The following is a 17,546-nucleotide window of genomic DNA, read 5'->3' as shown; positions in this document are numbered from 1 at the left end:
TAAACAATATTCAATAAGTGGACTATATGCTGACAAAATTACCTGATTTTGTTCTACCTTATTAGCCTCTACAAGGTTGGTCAACATAACAATCTTGCCAATGTCTTCCTGCCAAATCATTTGCCAGAAATCTTCAGTTGTATTCCTTGTAGGTCCTATTAATTAGAAAATGTATTCCTGTATTACAAGTGCTCTCATAAGGCATCATATAAAGTTTAAAAATGCAGAAATATTGGTAAGTAATTTAAGAATACAGTTTTCATTTCACTTCTTTCATTATATTTAATTAAGGTACAAGAGGTATTTTGTCAATTCAAATTCCTCAGCAGATCAGTTATCTATTATATATATGTTGTTTAAGAGGTTTATGATGATAACCTAGCTCCAACTCAGAAAATGTTCACAATGATGGCAATAGGAGTCTACGTCTGTAACCTTTTATCTAAAGCTGTCATTCTGAATGAATGATTTGTTTTAATGAAAAAGGAGTATAAATAGATATACCTTGTGTGGCTATGTATGCATTTCTTCTGATGAAACCCTACAAACAAAAAGGGAGAAAAACTGCATGGATATAAAGATTTTAAACCACATTTTTTTATATCAATTTCTTTTCTTTTTTTCATTCTTAGTTTTCAAACTTTAAAGTTCAGTTTCTTTATAATCTAACAGCTTCAGCAACTTAATTATTTTTATTTGAAGTTTCTTGTCTCTTTGTAACTTTCACTAAAAGCTAGTTTAAAATAAAAATTTATAATTGAAAATAACGCAGGGAGCATAATAAAACTATCCACTTACATCAATATAGTTGGCATTAATATAATCACCATCTAATTCATTATCTAGTACTACTCTTGAATGGTCATCTGAAAAAATATAATAAATCCAATGTACTAATGCAGCAATACGTCTATTTCAATAGAATTTTATAATAAATAGGGACTATTGGTTTTAACAAAAAGGATTACTGAATCCGTTTTTTTCATAATGATTAAAAATTGAAAATCCATTCTCATTTATTGAATTTATACCATTCAACCTGTCTACCGGTATTTTAAATCTCTCTTATGTACTGCCATTAAAAAAAAATGTTTCTTATTCAAGCCCATACTTACAAGCAATCATATTGATATATCTATTTTTACTTCTATTTTCCTCCATCAGCCCCACTTTATGTGGTAATACCATTCCAGCAGGTAAAGCCTGCAATACAGTTCATATATAGACAGATTTAGTGATAATTTTATAGTTGGTATTGTCAAGGACTTGATGTTGCACAAACATCATGATAACTATTGTGAAAGTCTGGAGAATAATGGGATAATTAATTGGAAAGAGTGGATAACCAAAATATGATCAGGAGTGCTGAAGAACACCTAGATTTAATGAGTATGCAGAACTTGTTTCGCGCACGACTTAAATCTTAATGCATTCTTGGCACGAGAGATCATATCATGGTTATTCATGATAACCAAGTGATTATCCTAGTTATTATATAGATTTCCTCCATCATTCATTGCTATTTTCAACACAAACTTAAAATTTTGTGAACGGCGGATTGATATTTGTGGTATGAAGTTTTTGGTAGGAGAAAGCGCGAGAGTGAAATTACCGATTTTTTTTCACAGTGTGAATTATCATAAAAAATAAGATCCATTTCATGCTGAAGTGAAGTGGTTATTCAACAACAAGAGACGCTCTGTTAACTGACTTTTCGGTCCTCTACAATCTAAGCCTTTGTGGATTAAGTGAAACAGAAAAACTTAAGATATTGCTTCATGTTGATGTAAAAAAATTATGATATATATCATTGACCTTTCGAACATTCGATCTCAGACTCTATCTCTAGTTTAATTATCCTGCTAATTTAAATACTTTTGCACAAGCCATTTAAAGTACCTCAATCTTCATTTGTATTTAGCAATTTGATCTTAAACTGAAAGTGCTTCATAAGCCTTTGAAGGCTGGATGATTTTAATTTATTTTAATTGATTTTGTACTCTACTTGTAAATCAGGTTGCACTACAATATTAGTGAAGTATATCATTGACATTTCAAATATATAATGGCTAGTTAGCCCATCAACCATGGAGTACTCTTAATTCTAAATAAACCACAATTGTGTTCCAAGCATTTCCATTACATTAGAATGAACCTAAATTCATTGTCCATACCTTATACTCCTTTTCAAATCCTTTCTTTTTATGCATTGCAACAATGTATGCTTGTAATCTGTTGACTGGAATAGCTTTCTTTGAGGGTATGTTGTTATATGCTGCTGTATTCTGACTTCCATTACTCCCAGTACTTTTCAATGTTCCTACGCTCCCTAAACTTGCCAAGCTTGCATTTCTGCTCCTTGTCAGTGAAGTAGTCTCTGAAAATACAATAAAGGTTGAATTTTAAAGAATTTAAGCTAAAACAATTTAACAAAATAAATCAGTGGTGTTCATTTTAGGTGATTTAAGTTAGTTTTGTTTCAAATAGACTCTCTGTAGCTATGTTTTGGGCTTACATTATTCAACAAAAGAATTAAAACCCTGATTGCTTCATCACTGTATTTTATGTTATCAATTCAATTGCCCTTCAAGGGTCCAACAATTAAAATAAAGTGTCTTCTTGCTTTTTATTCTTCTAGAATTCTTACCAGTAGCAGTCAAGAACCTTAATATTCATAGTCTATTATTATACAAACCATTTTAGAACTTTACATCCTTATTACTAAATAACCAGACTCACCATTGACTACACTAGAAGTAACAACCCCTGGCGAAGCATCACCATGGTAAGGTCTGTATTCCTTCAGCCCCACAGTACTATACAGATCAGCACTCTTAGACCTACGCCTCCTTATTAAAATTCTAAAACAGGAAACTGAACACGATAAATACATAGATCATTTTATCAGCAACTTTACTGTTTTTCAATTGTCCTTACTCCCTGAGATACTGAAAATATTGGCAATTTCCAATGATAAGTTTACATCAAATCAATTGTGACATCACCAATAAACAAAATACATCATTTCCATTGTTTTGACATAACATTACATCTTACTCTAGCTGTGATGGTTCAAGCTCAATCTTTTGTCAGTTTGCAGTATTTTTGTTTTGCTCCATATCAATTTTTGAAATATATTTTTTTTTAAATGTACACTTGTGGAGACTTTGTGTTCATCATTTCATATAAACCTTGAAAACTAAAAATATGGCTTCCTTGCCCTGTAGATTTGTATTTCACTAATTAAAAATTAAGTGATGGAAGGGTGAATATTTAAGCATTCTCTTCAGCCAAATATTTTAACAATGATGTATTGTGAGAGGTATAATTCAGGTATAAAAAGACCCATGAGGTAACAGCAATATACATTCACTCCTTTCATATACTATTATGACTCTTATGGACAAATGTATCTCATATAGACCTTATGACTAATTTTGATGATGTTTAGTGTATTTATATTGTTTTATCATGGTTAAGTATCCAAAAGCATTGTAACAAGTGGTATCAGGAGAGTGATTGTAACAAGTGGTATTAGGAGAGTGTCCAGGGTAGACCCAGGCATTGGGTGGCTAATGCCACATTCTGTTTCCAATAGCTTTCTCATCAATTAGAAATCACAAACTCATGTTTTCTAAGAAAAAAATAATATTAATTTGAAATTTACACAAATGATAAAGGGAAATAAATTACAAAGCTTTAAAATAATTTAATAGATTTGTTGAGAAACTTTGAAAATATATTCTGACATCCATTTTTGACATCATGTGTTTAAAAAACATTAGAACAAAAACATTGGTGATATCAAATTTACTCTATGCCGCCCATATAAAAGAATCCCATCTTCTTGGTTTTTAAATGGACAGTGTCCTATTATAATAAATACTCTGTTGGGTCATGCTTAAAACTGTTTAAATGATGAGCTACTTGACAACAACCTGCCCCTAAAATAATCCTTTCGATGTCAAGCAAAAAACGAAATTATAAATAGTTAGATTCTGAGTGTACAAATATCAAAGTTTTGATCACATTTTACCTACTACTCTAAAAAAAATTCTTAAGTGTAAAATGTGTTTTCAGTTATGAAATCATAATAGAGAATAGCATGTCTAACAAATATTGCTACACTTACATTTTTCTTATATTATTCGTGAAAAAAAATGTCTAAAGTCAAGAAATAATTGTTGCGATTTATTATGACATCACGACATATGACTTATATTACACTTACAACTTTAGGTGAAATCAACTGCTGGTTCTTAATATCAAGCTCACAAAACCATTCCAACAAAATTTTATTAAAATCAAAAGATAGTTTAAGAGGAGTCATGCTAGCAAAAGCTCTAAAAGTAAGTTTGTGTTTCACCAACTCATGAAACATCATATGCAAAGCCTATAATTCAATGAGATTAGACTGATCTAATTATATGCACAGTATATGTAATTATTAAAAGTTATAAGTCTTACATGATAAGTAAAATGACAACAACAATAAGCAGCAATGGTATAATAACTCCAAAGGTAATCACCAACTGTTGAGAGGCATTGGATCCTGAAGCTGGGGTAACTGAAAAAGAATTATCCAATATCCTGATGAAAATTTAGTTGTGATTACTAATAAAAGGCTTGGAATAATGGTCTTGAAAAAAAATATATGAAACAAATGTCTAAATATGAATATAAAAATTGCTACTGTCTATATAGCTAAAAGAAAATTGGGTAAACTATAGTAATTACAAATGTAAAATTAGCTTTATAAAGTCAAAACATTTTTTAACAGGAAGCAGTAAACAAATTAAACCTACCTGGAATTAATGGCGTTGTTGTTGAAGATATCACTTCAGAAGATGAAGGTGTAATGGGAATGCTAGTTGTCTCTACAGAAGACACCTGAACTGTTGACATTTGAGATGTAGACAGCGTAGAAGTTTGAGATGCTGCTTCACTAGTGGAAGTCAAACTTGGTGTTTCTGAAGCCCTGCTTATTGATGTCAGTGTATCTGCTTGTGAGGATGTAAGGCTTGTTACTTGTGATGTCATGGCGCTTGATGGTTTTATGCTCTGTGATGGTGACAGTGTTGACAATACTGAGGCAGTTGAATATTTTGAAGACATTTCACTTGATGCTGTTAGTGTAGCTGATGTTTCAAGTGTAGATAGTCTTGATATATCACTTGATAGCAGACTTGATGTCAAAACAGTTGACATTGTCGAAGGTGACATACTTGGAGATTGTGACATGGTACTACTTGTGACTGTCATACTTGGTGTTGAAATAGCAATACTTGTTGATTGTGTCAGTGTGCTTGCTGATATGGTTAGAGTTGAAACTTGTGACATTGTGGAGGCTGATGTTTGTGATGAAACACTAGTTGAAGATCCCATACTTGAGTACATTGTTGTAGCAGTAGTTGACATTGATATGGTTGGAGATTGTGACATAACGTTACTGGAGAAACTACTGTGTAACTGTGTTGAAGCAACAGAGGACATCTTCATACTTGTAGTATGTTCAGTAGATATCAAGCTTGTTGGTACTGAAGATGTAGACATCATACTTGCAGACATGGACATACTTGTGGTTTGTGTCTGCATGCTACCCGACATTGATGAAACAGAGCTAATTTGTGTTGATGCACTTGGTAATAATGATGTTGAAATATCTGACCCCATGCTTGGAAATTGTGAGGTTAAACTAGGAGTTAATGAAGAGATTGAAATAGACATTGTTATACTTTGTGACTTGGTTGAAATCAAAGTTGCAGAACTACTGGTACTAGTAGGATGCATGGATAAACTGCTTGACATTGTCATACTTGGTGATGTTGCAATGGTACTCACAGTCACTGCACCACTTGTAAATGTTGAGCTTTGACTGACAGTCACACTGCCAGTTGTAACTACTGAGCTTGGACTGACAGTCACACTTCCACTGGTTAATGCTGAGCTAGGACTGACAGTCACACTGCCACTTGTAACTGCTGAGGTTGGAAAAACAGTCACACTGCCACTTGCTACTGCTGAGCTTGGACTAACAGTCACACTTCCACTTGTTAAGGCTGAGCTTTGACCAACAGTTACAGTGCCACTTGTTACTACTGAGCTAGGACTCACAGTCACACTACCAGTTGTAACTGTTGAGCTAGGACTTACTGTCACACTGCCACTTGAAACAGCTGAGCTTTGACTGACAGTTACAGTGTCACTTGTAACTGTTGAGCTAGGAGTTACAGTGACAATGCCACTTGTAACTTCTGAACTTGGAGAGACAGTTACACTTCCAGTTGTAACAGCTGAGCTAAGACTACCAATTACAGTCCCACTTGTAATGGCTGAGCTTGGACTTACAGTCACACTTCCACTTGTTAAGACTGAGCTTTGACCAACAGTTACAGTGCCACTTGTAATTGCTGAGCTAGGACTCAAAGTCACAATACCAGTTGTAAATGTTGAGCTAGGACTTACAGACACACTTCTACTGGAAAAAGCTGAGCTTGGACTAACTGTCACACTGCCACTTGTAACTTCTGAACTTGGAGACACAGTCACAGTGCCACTTGTAACAGCTGAGCTAGGACTTACAGTCACACTTCCACTTGTAACGGCTGAGCTAGGACTTATAGTCACACTCCCACTTCTTAATGTCGAGCTTGGACTGACAGCTACAATGCCACTTGTAACTACTGAGCTAGGACTCACAGTCACACTGCCTGTTGTAACTTCTGAACTTGGAGAGACAGTCACACTACCACTTGAAACAGCTGAGCTTGGAGAGACAGTCACACTGCCACTTGAAACAGCTGAGCTTGGACTGAAAGTCACACTGCCACTTGTAACTTCTGAACTTTGAGAGACAGTTACACTGCCACTTGAAACAGCAGTGCTAAGACTATCAGTCACAGTCCCACTTGTAATGGCTGAGCTTGGACTTACAGTCACACTTCCACTTGTTAAGGCTGAGCTTCGACCAACAGTTACAGAGCTACTTGTAATTACTGAGGTAGGACTCACAGTCAAACTACCAGTTGTTACTGTTGAGGTAGGACTTACAGTCACACTGCCGCTTGAAACAGCTGAACTTGGAGACACAGTCACAGTGCCACTTGTAACAGCTGAGCTAGGACTTACAGTCACACTCCCACTTGTTAATGCCAAGCTTTGACTGACAGCTACAGTGCCACTGCCACTTGTAACTTCTGAACTTGGAGAGACAGTCACACTACCAATTGAAACTGCTGAGCTTGGAGAGACAGTCACACTGCCACTTGTAACTGCCGAACTTTGACTGACAGCCACAGTGCCACTTGTAACTGTTAAGCTTGGAGAGACAGTCACGCTGTCACTTGATACAGCTGAGCTTGGACTGACTGTTACAGTGTTACTTGAAACTGATGAGCTTGGATTCACAGTCACACTTTCACTGGTAAATGCAGTGCTAGGACTTACAGTCACGCTTCCACTTGTAGCTGCTGAGCTTGGACTGACACTCACACTCCCACTGGTAATTACTGAGCTTGGACTTACTGTCAGACTTCCACTAGTAGCTGCTGAGCTTGGACTCACAGTCACACTTCCACTGGTAACTGCTGAGTCTGCACTGACAGTCAAACTGCCACTAGTGACTGCTGAGTTTACACTGACAGTCACACTTGAAATTGTTGAGCTAGGAATGATAGTCACACTACCACTTGAAGCTGCTGAGCTTGGAGTGACTGTAACAATTCCACTTGTACCTGCTGAATTTTCACTAACAGTCACACTGCTACTAGCAACTACTGAGCTTGGACTCACAGTCACACTTCCACTTGTCACTGTTAAGCTTGCAGTAACACTACTTCCTGACAATGACGAGCTAGGACTAACTGTCACACTGCTACTGGTGACTGATAAGCTTGGAATGACTGTTACACTTACACTGGTGACTGCTGAGCTCGGACTGATAATAACACTTCCACTGGTAACTGCTGTGCTTGAACTGATAGTAACAGTTCCACTTGTAAATGCTGTGCTTGGACTGACAGTCAATCTTCCACTTGTCACTGTTAAGCTTGAAGTAACACTGCTACCAGACAATGATGTGCTAGAACTAACTGTCAAACTGCTACTGGTACCTGATGAGCTTGGAGTTACAGTTACAGTGCCTCCTGGTACTGAGGAACTAGGACTTACTGTAACAATGCCCTTTATAGAACTAACTGTCTGTTCACTACTGGCTGTCACTGACGAACTTGCTCCAAAATCCCTGGGTCCGCCATCAATTTTCAAAAAGGAATTCTCTGAAATTAGAAATAGCATCAATAATTTCCTTAAGTAGAGATTTTGTGAACAACCTCACTTTAATTCTTAGTTGGGTAAAAATTTGATTTGGCAAAGCCCTGAGTAATCAGAGAGTATGATTCACCTCACAAAAATTAAATCTTAGGTCATCCAGGATTGAAACCTACAGTCCTCAAAACAATAGTCCAATGACAAATTGACCTGGCTAAAGAATAAATTCTTATACAAAGTCAATTAAATGGCTATTCTCCTGCCTACTAGAATGCAGATAAACTGTCCTATGACACATCAATACAATTCCAAACAAAATGTAAAGTTTCCAAAGAAAAAAAAATGCTCAAGTGATTTTACCAAACCACATAGGCCGGTACTCTTGAAAAAAGTACTTTTACAGAAATAATAACTAGCATCATGGACTTCTGGGTAAGTAGAGTCCACCAAAATGGACTTCTGGGTAAGCAGAGATCCCCAAAATGGACTTCTGAATAAGTAGAGATCCCCAAAATGGACTTCTGAATAAGTAGAGTCCCCAAAAATGGACTTCTGGGTAAATAGAGTCCCCCAAAATGGACTTCTGGGTAAATAGAGTCCCCCAAAATGGACTTCTTGGTAAGTAGAGTCCAACAAAATGGACTTCTAGGTAAGTCGAGTCCAACAAAATTGGAACTATATAACTTAATAGTATATGGGCCAAAATAAGCTGTATTGCTACCCATCCCAATTCATCTAGTACTACCCATCCCAATACATCTAGTGCTACCCATCCCAACTCATCTAGTACTACCCATCCTAATTCATCTAGTGCTACCAATCCCAATTCATCTAGTGCTACCCATCCCAACTCATCTAGTGCTACCCATCCTAATTCATCTTGTGCTATCCATCCCAATTCATCTAGTGCTACCAATCCTAATTCAGCTAGTGCTACCCATCCTAATTCATCTAGTGTAACCCATCCCAACTAATCTAGTGCTACCCATCCTAATTCATCTCGTGCTATCCATCCCAATTCATCTAGTGCTACCCATCCCAATTCATCTAGTGCTACCCATCCCAACTCATCTAGTGCTACCCATCCTAATTCATCTTGTGCTATCCATCCCAATTCATCTAGTGCTACCCATCCCAACTCATCTAGTGCTACCCATCCTAATTCATCTAGTGCTACCAATCCCAATTCTTCTAGTGCTACCCATCCCAACTCATCTAGTGCTACCCATCCCAACTCATCTAGTGCTACCCATCATTTTGATAGTGTAGTTTGACTAGTTGCACCATCAGAATTAAGTAAACAAGACAATATTTTCCATATCATGTTGGTGCATTGAATTATAATTTCACTAAAATGCACTGAAAATTAACATTTTAAGGGCAGATAACTCTGTCAAAAACCTCATTTTTCAAACATTCTATTGAAAAATTTCTAAGCAAAGTCAGTGATGCAGAGATGAAATTATGGTCCTTTCAAATAGAGAAAGTATATTGTCAGTGTGGTGGGGTTTTGACATGCATGCTTTTGATTTTTTCTATTTTGCCAGATTCTTACAAATACTTACCGGTACACTTAAAATATCATTTCAACACCCAAAAGATGAAATAGGTAAAAAACTAGAAATACTTTGAGCAAGCTCACAAAGAGATTACCCCTGCTTAATATGAAATCAAATGTAAAACCCATTAGTTCAGCTTTCTCCCTTTGCAGTCCCCTGGCAGTAACTATATCTTCATATGTAACAAAACCTTCCTGTTTCATCAAATTCACTTTAACTGTTTAGGAGGTGTTGCATTAACAAGATTTTAAAATGTTCAGCTTAAATTGGATTATCTCCCTTTGGAATCTCCCAACAGTAACTTTATTTCTTCATTGAAGGTATAACTTATCAAAGATTATGTTTTGTTAGTTAAAAAGATAAATTTCAGGAAGATTGCACTCAAATGTGAATTTGATATGTGCTATAACTGTTTTCCTTTTAAGCCATATTGCCTTATATGTAGTATATGTACTTTAAAAGAATAATCAAGGGAACCAAGGTTATAGTGGTAATCAAAAGAATGCAATCCAGGGACAAAGACCAGAAATGGAAAACAGACATACACAACAAAGAACATAAAGTAACTAAAATCATACATACAAAGTAACAAAAGTAAATGAACAACTCGGACTCCACTAAAAACTGGGAGCATGGACCAGGTGCACCAGTAGGGTAAGCATCCTCTGCTTTTCTAGAAACACCCGCCGAGTTGCTCATAAAAAGTCAAGTGCAGGGTAGACAAACAAGGGAAGGAAAACTATGACCCGTTGAATAAATCAGTTCTCATGGTGCTGATGGATACACCATAACGATCCATGAGTTCATGATAACGATAAGAAGATTCTTATCCATCAACTGGTTTTAATAGGAGATGAAGAGCACAACATGATAGACTGCAGTGCTCAAACCCTGAACAGTTGGTGCAAGTGTGGACAAAATATTTGTTTTTGACACACTAAAGGACAGTGTGACAAATCATTATGGTCACAAAACTGGTTTGGACACAAAAAAGAACAAAACTTGAAATTCAATAAAAGTTTTCAAAATCAGATCAAAAATTAAAATGACTATTTTTTTGGGTGTGGCCCCATTGACCACTTGTAACTTGAAAACCATAAAAGAAAACTGAAATTTGACTGACAAATGCAGGCAGGTATTTTCATAAGGAATCAAATAAAAAAAATTTCGATATAAGACCAAAAATAAATCCCTTTCAACCCTTTTAACTCAAAAACTGTAAATGATATCTTAAATCTGATTGAAAAACGCAGGCAGGGATTTTTATAAGGAATCCAATAAAATAAATTTGGACCAAAAACAAATAAGTTATTTTCTTGACATCAGGAAAATGCATGTTTCTGATTCTCCTTTTTGGCCCCAAATTTCTGAGAAGTTCAAGTCTTTACCCCCAAAATCAATCCAAGTCTGACCACTGTGCTACAGAATATTATGAAACAATATCCTTGACATTCCTATGCTTTTCTTGGAGTTTTATAGTTGAATTCTATGAAATGCTTGTTTAAGGAACCTTTTTGGACCCTAATTCTAAAATGGTTGTGGCTATAACCCCTAAAATTAATACTAACCTTCCTTTTGAGATTTAATACCATGTTATAAAAATTTGTACAGATAAGCAAATTAACACTCAAGTTATTACAAGTAAACCAAGTGTATATGTACAATGACGACAACAGAGCCATACCAATATAAAATTGCAAATTTGCTTGTGGTCATATAAATACATTCAGAAATAACAAACACTTATTATGATTTCGACAAAATTACTTGTATGCATATATATTCCAGGGCCCAGTTTCATAAAATAGCTTAAATTAAGATTTTCATGACCATCTTTTCCTCATCTAAGATCTAAAATTTTGACCTATCAGATTGCTTAAAATTTGAATTTAAAAAAAAAAAACAAAAAAAAACAAAAAAAAAAAACTGGCTAGCTGAGCTAAAATAAATGACTGAATTAATGCAGTAATACATATGAACTGCCCAATATTGAATTTCTTTCTTTCCGTGTTTGAAGTCCCTAATCATGAACCCAATAACGTAAAACAATAGCAAGGAAAGGCATAAACTTCAAGACAATAATTCAAATTAATATACCACTGTCAAAAGATGCTTGTACTGTGATAGAACTATTGTTTGTGGGGCACTAATTTTCGTGGTATTCGTGGGTAGGCCAGACAACGAAATTTGGATCCCAAGGAAAAGGAGATTTCCATTGATGTGTATACTGAAAACCTCAAAACCACGAATTCAAGAATCCACAAACTTGTGTTTGTTCCCTAATTTACAAAAATTGGTATCCATGAATTAAAGTACATTCACAGTATATAAAATATAAATATAAATTTTGTAGTAATATACAGCAAGACAAAAAGAGACAAAGTGGTTATATAAAACCATATTTCGTCACAACAGACTTTCTGCCCTACAGAGATTTAAATTAATGCTGTGACATAAAATTTTATGTATATTTTTGGCTGTAAAAATGCATTATTATGTTCTACAATAGTTTAACTGACCCGAGTAATTAAGTAGCTCATCATGCTGACAGTCACTAGTGACAATAACATTTCTAGAATTCTATAAGTTTTAATAAAACAGAATTCATTTAGATAAAATCTTTCCAGTGCTATGATACTGTATCTACATTTAAAAAAGAAGTCTAGAGATACATGATATAAAGTGATAAAAACACCACCATCCTGTCTCTTTGAGATGACTTAATTTGTAAAATATCTGGTTACAGAATTCTTTTTTCAAAAAGATTGTAAACCATCACAGACAAGTACCGGATTAAAATAGAAAATAACAGAAGCCACAATTAGCCAGAAAACATAATATCTGGTCAGGAAAAGGATTTAACATTTATCTTGTTTAACAGTATATCACAGGTTTCTGTAATTCTCTTCCTGGCAGGCATTAATTTTACAACCTAAGTCAAATTTTTTAATTCCCTGAAATCACAAACTTTTGTCACGATTTGCAGTTATTAAAATAACCATAATTATAAAAAAAATGTCTAAAATTGATATATATGTTGTTATGAAATTTTTTTATATGAGGAAAAACTGTTTTCATGATTAGAAGAACAAATGCAATATATCATCAAAATTTAAGAAATTAATGTGTCTTTAAAGGAAGAAATACTAGTTAATCAATTTTACATGAAATGTAATATGATTTTAAGAGATTTTCTACAGAGAACCAGTAGTCAATTTCACCACAATTCATAAGTGTAAAATTATTCTTAAGTTTTGATGCCATAATACTCTGATATATTATGACGTCAAAAAAGCTTATAACTAATTTTACTTTTAAGATATTTTGTGAAAAGGATGACAGGTCACCAAGCACAATCAAATTCTTGTAAAAACTGAAATCAAACTTATGATCAACAAAATGTATGCTAAATTTCAAAATAGCTGCATTGAAAATTGTAAAGGTATTAAGAAGACACTATATGAAGCAACAGTCAATCAAATACAATACACAAGCATGGAAATTAGTAAATAATAATAACTCCTTTTCATGGTTGCAGTTTTAAAAATAGAATCCAGGTTTTATCAATGTCAGCTTTTGTTATGTTCTGTTAAAAAAGTGGGATTGTTTAGTAAAAACCTACCATTATAATTTATAGATTAAAGTTACCTAAATGTCTGTCAGATGATCATAGATAAGCCTAGGAAAGTGTCTTTTAGCACCAATTATGTATTCTAAAATGTATCATGTATCACTTGATTGAAATATAAGATTATAAATTTCAAAGCAATTAAATAACAAAAATAAAAATGTGCAGCTTTTTATATGTGTATCAAATATTACAGATATTGCATGATTCTTACAAAGACTGCTAATTAAAACAGCAAAACAGTGCCAATCTGAATCAGAATCAGGATACAAAGAATTACAAACATGCCAGGACCATTTTGGATCAGAGCACTACAAGCTACATTCACTAACATTAATTAAGACCTATTATTTTGTAAAATTTTAACTGCCTTGATGCCTGGTTATGTAAAAATGACACCACAAAGTATTACATCTTTACAGTTTTCAATAAATATATAGAAAAATGATATTTATTCAAGACATAATAATGAATTAGCTGCATGAATGGTGACTAGCATGAAGCAGGATTTAATAGGATTTGTACTTTTTTTGGTTCCTTGTGTTATGTGTGACCTAGTTCTCCATCCGTTTATTTTCCCAGCTATGTTTTGTCAAAGGGTTTCCTCATTTTTGACATTTCAATATTCTTTTTTTTCCCCCTAGAAACAGTCATTTTTTAAATGGAAGAACACAAATCTAATGGGATACCAATGTGAAACCAGGTAGTTTTAAAAATTTATTGTATAAAATACAACTAATTTCAATGTTTCAATTGTAAAGTTTTAAAAAGAAACTTTTACTTGTTAAACCATACTTTAAAAACAAATCTTTGTAATATAAATAAGTTCCACACTTTTGTTAACAAATGTCTTCCTAAATCATATTTAAAAAACATGTACGTAAGTATGTACACTTTGTATAATTTTTAAGGAAACAAGGTTTTAGCTATATAATCTTATTAACAATCTTCTTATTCACAGGAAGGAATTGGCCTACCCCATGATTAGAACAATATCCTCGAGTGCACATGGACATTATGTGAGGGAAGTTTACATTTATGTAAAGTAAACTGTTGTAACATGGTCAAGCTCTCTCTAACAGCTGGACTTTGTAAAACTCTGATCAAACTAAAACAGATTATATTTATATAATATCAGCAGATTTCAGATTTCTATCAGAACTATTGCTGTATGTTTATTCATTTGTCCCAATAATCATCTTTCTTCTTATAATATATGACCAATTTGTATGATAGAATCAAAATTGTTGAAATCTGTCCAAATAATACATTTAAAATTTTAATAAAAAGTTTTCTACTATGGTATGTTAAAGTAAACTATAACCATGTTATGCTAAAATGAGAAATCATTGTGCAGTGTTAATGATAAAAGATTTCAAAGAAATAACATAGAAAAATCATTAGGAATGTTGTCATATAACTGTGGTAAAAACATTACTATCAAATAGTCCTTCCAAAAGGAGAGGTTGTATACTCCTAAAGGGGCCATTTTGATATTCAGAGGTTGTATACTCCTAAAGGGGTCATTTTGATATCAGAGGTTGTATATTCTTAAAGGGGTCATTTTGATATTCAGAGGTTGTATACTTTTAAAGGGGTCATTTTGATATTCAAAGGTTGTATACTTTTAAAGGGGTCATTTTGATATCAGAGGTTGTATACTTTTAAAGGGGTCATTTAGATATTCAGAGGTTGTATACTTTTAAAGGGGCCATTTTGATATTCAGAGGTTGTATACTCTTAAAGGGGCCATTTTGATATTCAGAGGTTGTATACTCTTAAAGGGATCATTTTGATATCAGAGGTTGTATACTCTTAAAAGGGGCCATTTTGTTATTCAGAGGTTGTATACTCTTAAAGGGGTCATTTTCAAAAAGAAGAGATTGTGTACTCTTAAAGGGGGCATTTTGTTATTCAGAGGTTGTATACTCTTAAAAAGGGCCATTTTGTTATTCAGAGGTTGTATACTCTTAAAGGGGTCATTTTCCAAAAGGAGAGGTTGTGTACTCTTAAAGGGGGCATTTTGTTATTCACTCAGGGGTTGTATACTCTTAAAAGGTTCATTTTAATATTCAGGGGTGTTATACTCTTAAAGGGGTCATTTTGATATTCAGAGGTTATATATTCTTAAAGGGTTATTTTGATATTCAGGGGTTTTATACTCTTAAAAGGGTCATTTTGATATTCAGAGGTTTTTAACTCTTAAAAGGGTTATTTTGATATTCAGAGGTTTTTAACTCTTAAAAGGGTTATTTTGATATTCAGGGTGGGGCTAGGAGTAAATATCAAATTCTGTGTGTGTGTATTTCATTTATCAAAATGACTATATCCTCACTTTTTAATTGTTTTCCTCTGACCTAAAGACAAAAATCTCATTAAGAATATTTTTCTGTTTATCCTAATGGTTGCTACTTCATCGTAATTATGTTACTAGAATTAGCTTAACAGTTTTTAAACCCAAAATTACAAAGGTTGTAAATTACAAACCCAATTAAAAGCTAGATTCTATGTAAAATGTACAAATAGATTTTTTTCTAGAACTCATAAGATGGAATGTTTATGAATGTGTATTTATTTCTAGTCTAAGTAGCACTCCAGCTAAGAATCATGCAAAATGTGATACATGGTTGGAAAGCCTACATATTTTTGTTTTTGATATTTTGTTTGAATTGCCATAGTAAACAGAAATTAATATTCCGTTTTTCATACATCCCATGTTCTTAGGAGAAAAAAAATATATAGAATGCACTGTAGATTTCAAAATTAAGGGAGACAACTCTGTAAATGACACTCAAATACAAAAGAATGTATTGTATTTTTAATGTTGATTATCTCTTAAGAGCAGGCAGATTGAAATAAATAATTACACATTACATAATATACACCCATAAAACAACTAAACTACAAAAATAAAAATATGTAGCCTTTTTTAGGGTGTATCACATATTACAGAATTTGCATGATTCTTACAAAGACAGCTACTTAAATATACATGTTGCTGAACTTACCTTCAAAGTAAATGTTATTATGATGACTGATTGATGAACTAATAGTTAACAAGAGGGAAAAGGTCATACTCAAGTTGTCAGTATGGCTGATAAATAAAATCTAATGTTCTAAAGTCTCATATAATGTCTGTCAATTTCAACATTACAATCAAAATTGGACAAATTATTGCTCAGGAAGAAAAAAGTCTTTTCCATAGAGTAATAATTACCACGAATTGTCACTAACCATTTACAGATGTAACTGATCAAGATAATTTAACTTCTTGCAAAACATAGGATTTTTCTTAGTGTATCAATCACCTAGCCATTTCCAATAATATAGACAATTCTTCCAAATAACAGTATCCATGAAAATCATTTTTATACAATCTAGCATCTTTTACACTGTTACAACCATACAAAATAATAGCTGTTAATGTGTTCACTTGACAGAATCCACACAAAAATACAATTACATTTATGGTAACAGTAACAGAGAAATAACTTAAAAGTTTACCAATCAGGTAAAAAAAACTATTAGTCTGTTTTCTCCTACCCTATCTACCATATTTTTTGCGCGGCTGCCTACCCTAAATGTTTTATGGCTATTTTGGCTCAAACAGTGTTAGATTGTTTCCTGATTAACTCAACAAAAAATGTTTTTGAAAAAAAAACAATTGCCCTACCTAGCTACCCTATTTTGTTTCCTTGCTGGTAGCAGGAAATGTGACTTTAAGTTTGTTTTTTGACTCAGAGGGAGTCTTAAATTGCCTCTGATAGAACTTAAATGAAGCATTTGTAAAGCTTTGCTACCAGTTGGGATACCAGAACTGTTTAATTGACCCTCTCAGAAGAAATTTCATTCACCTCTCACTCAACAGGATTTCATTCTAAAGCAATTTTTAAATTTTGTTATAGTTATATGGTTTCACTTAAAAGATCAAACCGTTCCCAGTAATTTAAGTCCTAATACAGCAACATGTAAGCATATAATACCTTAGCATGTTGCATTCAAGTAGTTGCATACATGATTTCATAAGTAAATTCTCATTACCTTAAACATCAATATGATTCAAGACACTTATATAGAGCCACTTATCCCAC

At 33.6% G+C, this 17,546-nt stretch overlaps 1 protein-coding gene across 4 annotated transcripts in view; it reads right to left on the bottom strand.

Annotated features, from left to right (window-relative positions):
- Positions 1 to 17,546, bottom strand: part of LOC148629364 (uncharacterized) — a 37,173-nt gene that overhangs the window by 9,180 nt on the left and 10,447 nt on the right. For 2 of the 4 annotated variants that reach the window (XM_088549274.1, XM_088549287.1), the window contains 8 exons: positions 4,806 to 8,276; positions 4,468 to 4,567; positions 2,740 to 2,861; positions 2,175 to 2,377; positions 1,116 to 1,203; positions 799 to 866; positions 505 to 541; positions 43 to 155 (listed from right to left, as the gene is read on the bottom strand). In XM_088549274.1, the coding sequence (XP_088405400.1) occupies positions 43 to 155; positions 505 to 541; positions 799 to 866; positions 1,116 to 1,203; positions 2,175 to 2,377; positions 2,740 to 2,861; positions 4,468 to 4,567; positions 4,806 to 8,276 (4,202 nt within the window). The remainder of the gene's footprint in view (positions 1 to 42; positions 156 to 504; positions 542 to 798; positions 867 to 1,115; positions 1,204 to 2,174; positions 2,378 to 2,739; positions 2,862 to 4,467; positions 4,568 to 4,805; positions 8,277 to 17,546) is intronic. The other 2 variants (XM_088549276.1, XM_088549283.1) reach the window with 1 other exon arrangement.

The sequence above is a fragment of the Perna viridis genome, chromosome 1, assembly GCF_037379345.1.
Source record: "Perna viridis isolate PV_CMFRI_1.1 ecotype Kerala chromosome 1, ASM3737934v1, whole genome shotgun sequence".
Classification (NCBI taxonomy): Eukaryota; Metazoa; Mollusca; class Bivalvia; order Mytilida; family Mytilidae; genus Perna; species Perna viridis.
Note: the sequence above shows the minus strand (reverse complement) of the source record. Positions and strands in the feature narration are given on the sequence as shown.